General features: G+C 23.0%; 1 protein-coding gene across 1 annotated transcript in view; it reads right to left on the reverse strand.

The window, feature by feature from the left end:
• Positions 1-667: 667 nt before the first annotated feature.
• Positions 668-5,556, reverse strand: part of LOC113472169 (polyketide synthase PksL-like) — a gene marked incomplete at its 3' end in the record, with an annotated part of 9,495 nt that continues 4,606 nt past the window's right edge. The window contains exon 2 of the mRNA XM_026831801.1: positions 668-2,159. Within this exon, the coding sequence (XP_026687602.1) occupies positions 668-1,966 (1,299 nt within the window). The remainder of the gene's footprint in view (positions 2,160-5,556) is intronic.

Genomic DNA, 5,556 nt, shown 5'->3' on the forward strand with positions numbered 1-5,556 from the left:
AGTTCAATTTTTTTGAATTATCATAAGATATAGTATCATTTATTATTTTGGAATTATTTTTTTTTATAGATTTATCAAAATAACGTTCAATATTAGTAATAACACTTGGATTGTTAACAAAAGTATAATCATGCATAGTAAGTTCGTGTAAAAAAATAGTAGAAAGTTTTTTTTGTAATGAATGACTATAATATTTTTTTTGCAATTCTAATTCTTTTTTACTTAATAAAGATAATTTTTTAGCTAATTTTAATGAATAAAACAAAACTTGTTTACGGGGTAATACTGGCATAGATATCCCGCGTTCTTTAAGTTCTTTTCCTTTAAATTCACTAGCAGTGAATAAAATTTCTCTACTTAATATTTTTCCAAAACGTTGCGGAAAAATTAATGTAGAACCGGCGCCAGGTGTGAATCCATAACGCATATATGGACTTTGATAAACGCTTTCTTCGCTAAAAATTGTATAATCACAAAATAAACCCATAGCCCAACCAGCGCCTATCGCATGCCCCTGCATAGCGGCAATTACAGGAATTTTGCAATATAATGGCATACAATAACTTTTTTCATCAGTAAAACGAGATATTCCTTTTTGTATTTTTAATAATCCTTCCTTGGTTCCACCGCAAGCAAAATAATTTTCATAACCAGTTATAATAATTACTTTATATTGTACTGAACTATTTATATAAGAAAAAGCATCAGTAATTCCTTTTACAACAGTACTGTTTTTTAAATCTTTGGAAATATAATTACAAATTAATTTTGCATATATTAATAATTGAGATAAATTTTTAGCAGATAAAGGAAATACCATAAAAATAGGTAAATTATTTATAAATTTATCAATATTTTCATTATTTTTTATTTTTTCCATTAATACTATATGGGCATTAGTTCCACTAAATCCAAAAGAATTAATAGCAGCCATACGTTTTTTTTTATTTTTTATATCCCATGATTTACATTTTGTATTAATAAAAAATGGACTATTTTCTAATTTAATATGTTCGTTAAGTATATTATAATTTATGGTAGGAGGTAAAACTTTATGCTTTAAAGATAAAATAATTTTAATCATACCTATAACACCTGCAGCAGTTGCTGAGTGCCCGATATTACTTTTTACAGATCCAAGTGCACAAAAATTTTTATGATAACTAAATTTATTAAATGATTCACATAATGCTTCAAATTCTATTGGATCACCTAGTTTTGTACCAGTTCCATGTGCTTCAAGTAATTGAATATCATTAGGATTTATATTAAATTTTTTATAAATTTTGGTTTGAAGTCTTATTTGAGATTTTGTATTTGGAGCAGTAATTCCATTAGTTTTTCCATCTTGATTAACTCCCCATCCCTTAATTATACAATAAATATCATCTCCATCTTTTTTTGCATCTTTTAATTTTTTTAACATTAATACTCCTACACCTTCTCCTGGAACAAAACCATTAGCTCTTTGATCAAAACTATAACAATGACCATCTGGTGATAACATTCCAGATTTACTCATTTTAATATGAATATCTGGTGTATTAATAATATAAACTCCTCCTGCTAATGCAATTTTACTATTTCCAAGAATCAAACTATCACAAGCATGTGCTATAGCAACAAGAGAAGAAGAACAAGCGGTATCAATAGCTAAACAAGGTCCTTGTAAATTTAAAAAATAAGAAACTCTTGCTGGTAAAATGGAAACTGATTCTCCCATTAAAGCATAAGCATTATACATTTTAGGATCTGTTATTAATTTATTATAATCACTAACAGCGCAACCAACAAATACACCACATAAACTTCCAGAAAGGCTAAATGGATTATAACCAGCGTCTTCAATACACGTCCAACAATTTTGTAAGAATAATCGTTGTTGTGGATCCATATATTCTGCTTCTGAAGGAGAAATATTAAAAAATAATGGATCAAATATTTCAATATCTTCTAAAGAACCCATTTTTTTACAAATAGTTTTTCCAATTGCGTTTTTATCTGAATCATAGAAATCATCAATAATCCATCTTGTACTAGGAATTTTTGAAACACAATTACGACCAATTAATAAATTATTCCAAAATTTTTTAACATTATTAGCCTTAGGAAATTGCCCGGATATACCGATAATTGCAATATCATCATTATTTATAGATTTATCAAAATCATCATTATTTATAGATAAATTTTTTGATTTCAATTTTTTTGAATTATCATAAGATATAGTATCATTTATTATTTTGGAATTATTTTTTTTTATAGATTTATCAATATCATCATTATTTATAGATTTATCAAAATCATCATTATTTATAGATAAATTTTTTGATTTCAATTTTTTTGAATTATCATAAGATATAGTATCATTTATTATTTTGGAATTATTTTTTTTTATAGATTTATCAATATCATCATTATTTATAGATTTATCAAAATCATCATTATTTATAGATAAATTTTTTGATTTCAATTTTTTTGACTATTTATTTTTATACCAAAGTCTTTTTTTTATACTTGGCAAATGAATTTAAAAACCTCATTTCCATACCTTCATAACTAACCGTTTAATTATAAGTCTTTTTTTATACATGGGTAGTAGACGCATAACGTAATGGATGGATAGCGTAAAAATCTTGGATAAGTAATGGAAAGAAATTATGATGTAGATTAAAGAAATTATATTAAGATTGTTCATTAACTTATTTAAAATTTATTTAAATTCAATAATTAAAAGTTCCTAGTTACCATTCTCCTAAAAAAGTTAGTTTAAATTACTAAAACATTCATAATTCTATTTTATATTTACGGGGGTTTTATATCCTGTGGGGTGTAGAGACAAATTGCTTAGATTAAAGAACATAATTAGGTAATAGTATGTTAAATTTATTTCAGATTCCATTAATTACCGAATTATTAAATCTATTTAGATAAAAGGTCTATGTTATTTAAAATTATTTTATCTAAGTTTTTCTTTAAAAATTATAGTGTGTTAGAAATTACTTTAAAAATAAAGGATATTCAATATTAAAAATTGTCCTTTTTTAAATTTAATACAAATACTTTTAAAGATACCGTACACTAAATTATTAAACAATCATTTGTTTCCTATAATATGACTAGATAGAAGTTTAATAAAAAAACTATCGTTTTAGTAAATTCTTTTAAATTTAAATAATATATAGGCTGTAGTTAGTGTATCTTAATAAATAACAACTATTTAGATAATAAGTTTTAATACGAAAACTTTTTCGTTTAGTTTAATAAGTTAGTAGTAGGTTAAAAGTAATTTTTATTAAATTTTTTGTGAATTTATTTTTATATTCTATTATAATTTAATGTTTAAATGCTTTAAAAAGAGTTATAGGTTAAAAATAATTTTAATAGTATATTGTTTCTATTTTTATAGAAATTAAGAAAACGGAGAGTACACTAATTAATCTTTTTATAATATTACTATATATAATTAAAATTGATATACGCCTATCTCTTTTATTTTTATACAAAAGAAAAGACAACATTTCCTTAATGACTACGAACAAAGAATATATTTTATCAAGTCATGTTATATTTCATTAATAATATTGACCAATACTTTTAATAAAACGAACGCCACCTTGGTTCCTTCCTAATAATTTTTATGTTTTTCCTTATAGAGCAAAATGACTACTTTTTCAATAACATACGTAATATAACGTTTTAAGACATTAACGGCGATACGTCCCGTACGCTATCCGCGACCAACCCGATACCCCAAAATAAAACACTAATATGTTAAAAATCGCTTCTTTCGCAAATAGTTTCAGGTATATACGCAAACCTAAGTGTGGGACCGCGCCAAGATGTAATTAAAAAAGGCGTTGCAAAACCTTTTTATAATTCATCTCTTTAAAATTAAGGACGATACTTAAATTTCCTTTTCTTGAATCTTGCGCCCTATAGATACGTCATAATGGGGCATTTTGTTCAAAACAAATAAGAATTTTAATCGATTTTTTAATAGAAATAATTATTTTTTCTTAATCTTAACGTTTTTTTATAATATCAGTAAGTATTTTTTTTTAAAGATGATTAAAAAAAAGTGCTAATGATACGTACTAATATGAAAACAATTGTTAGGTTCACAATAATGATTATAACTTGCAATTAAAACTATTTAGATATTTTTTTTATTAAGTTTTATTATTTACTATGATATAGAATACTATTAAGTTTTTTTAACTTGAGTTCTCAGAAAAGATATAATTTTTTATCAAATTAACTTCTTAATGTTTATTTTAGTCTCGTTAAACTACTACTACGATAAAAATAACTATACCCTGAACTAAGTTAATAACGTCAATGGACCTAATCCTTTTATTTAAGAGTCAATCTAAATAGATATTTAAGTTGATTTAAATACTAATAGGTTGAAATTTATTTAAAAAATTTAAATATTACAGAGTTTATAGTTTTTTAACTTAGTTTTTTAAATAGATATTTATTACTACTTAAAACTATTTAATATTTATTACTACTATAACTATTTAGATATTTTTTTTTATTAAGGTTTATTATTTACTATGATATAGAATACTATTAAGTTTTTTTAACTTGAGTTCTCAGAAAAGATATAATTTTATCAAATTAACTTCTTAATGTTTATTTTAGTCTCGTTAAACTACTACTACGATAAAAATAACTATACCCTGAACTAAGTTAATAACGTCAATGGACCTAATCCTTTTATTTAAGAGTCAATCTAAATAGATATTTAAGTTGATTTTAATACTAATAGGTTGAAATTATTTAAAAAATTTAAATATTACAGAGTTTATAGTTTTCTTTAGTTGTTTTTAAATAGATATTTATTACTACTAAACTATTTAGATATTTATTACTACTATAACTATTTAGATATTTTTTTTATTAAGGTTTTATTATTTACTATGATATAGAATACTATTAGTTTTTTTAACTTGAGTTCTCAGAAAAGATATAATTTTTTATCAAATTAACTCTTAATGTTTATTTTTAGTCGTTATAAACTACTACTACGATAAAAATAACTATACCCTGAACTAAGTTAATAACGTCAATGGACCTAATCCTTTATTTAAGAGTCAATCTAAAATAGATATTTAAGTTGATTTTAAATACTAATAGGTTGAAATTTATTTAAAAAATTAAATATTACAGAGTTTATAGTTTTTTAACTTTAGTTTTTTAAAATAGATATTTATTACTACTAAAACTATTTAGATATTTATTACTACTATAACTATTTAGATATTTTTTTTATTAAGGTTTATTATTTACTATGATATAATACTATTAAGTTTTTTTAACTTGAGTTCTCAAGAAAAGATATAATTTTTTATCAAATTAACTTCTTAATGTTTATTTTAGTCTCGTTAAACTACTACTACGATAAAAATAACTATACCCTGAACTAAGTAATAACGTCAATGGACCTAATCCTTTTATTAAGAGTCAATCTAAATAGATATTTAAGTTGATTTAAATACTAATAGGTTGAAATTTATTTAAAAAATTTAAATATTACAGAGTTTATAG

This window comes from Diaphorina citri, unplaced genomic scaffold (genome assembly GCF_000475195.1).
Source record: "Diaphorina citri unplaced genomic scaffold, Diaci psyllid genome assembly version 1.1 scaffold4149, whole genome shotgun sequence".
In the NCBI taxonomy this organism is placed as follows: domain Eukaryota; kingdom Metazoa; phylum Arthropoda; class Insecta; order Hemiptera; family Psyllidae; genus Diaphorina; species Diaphorina citri.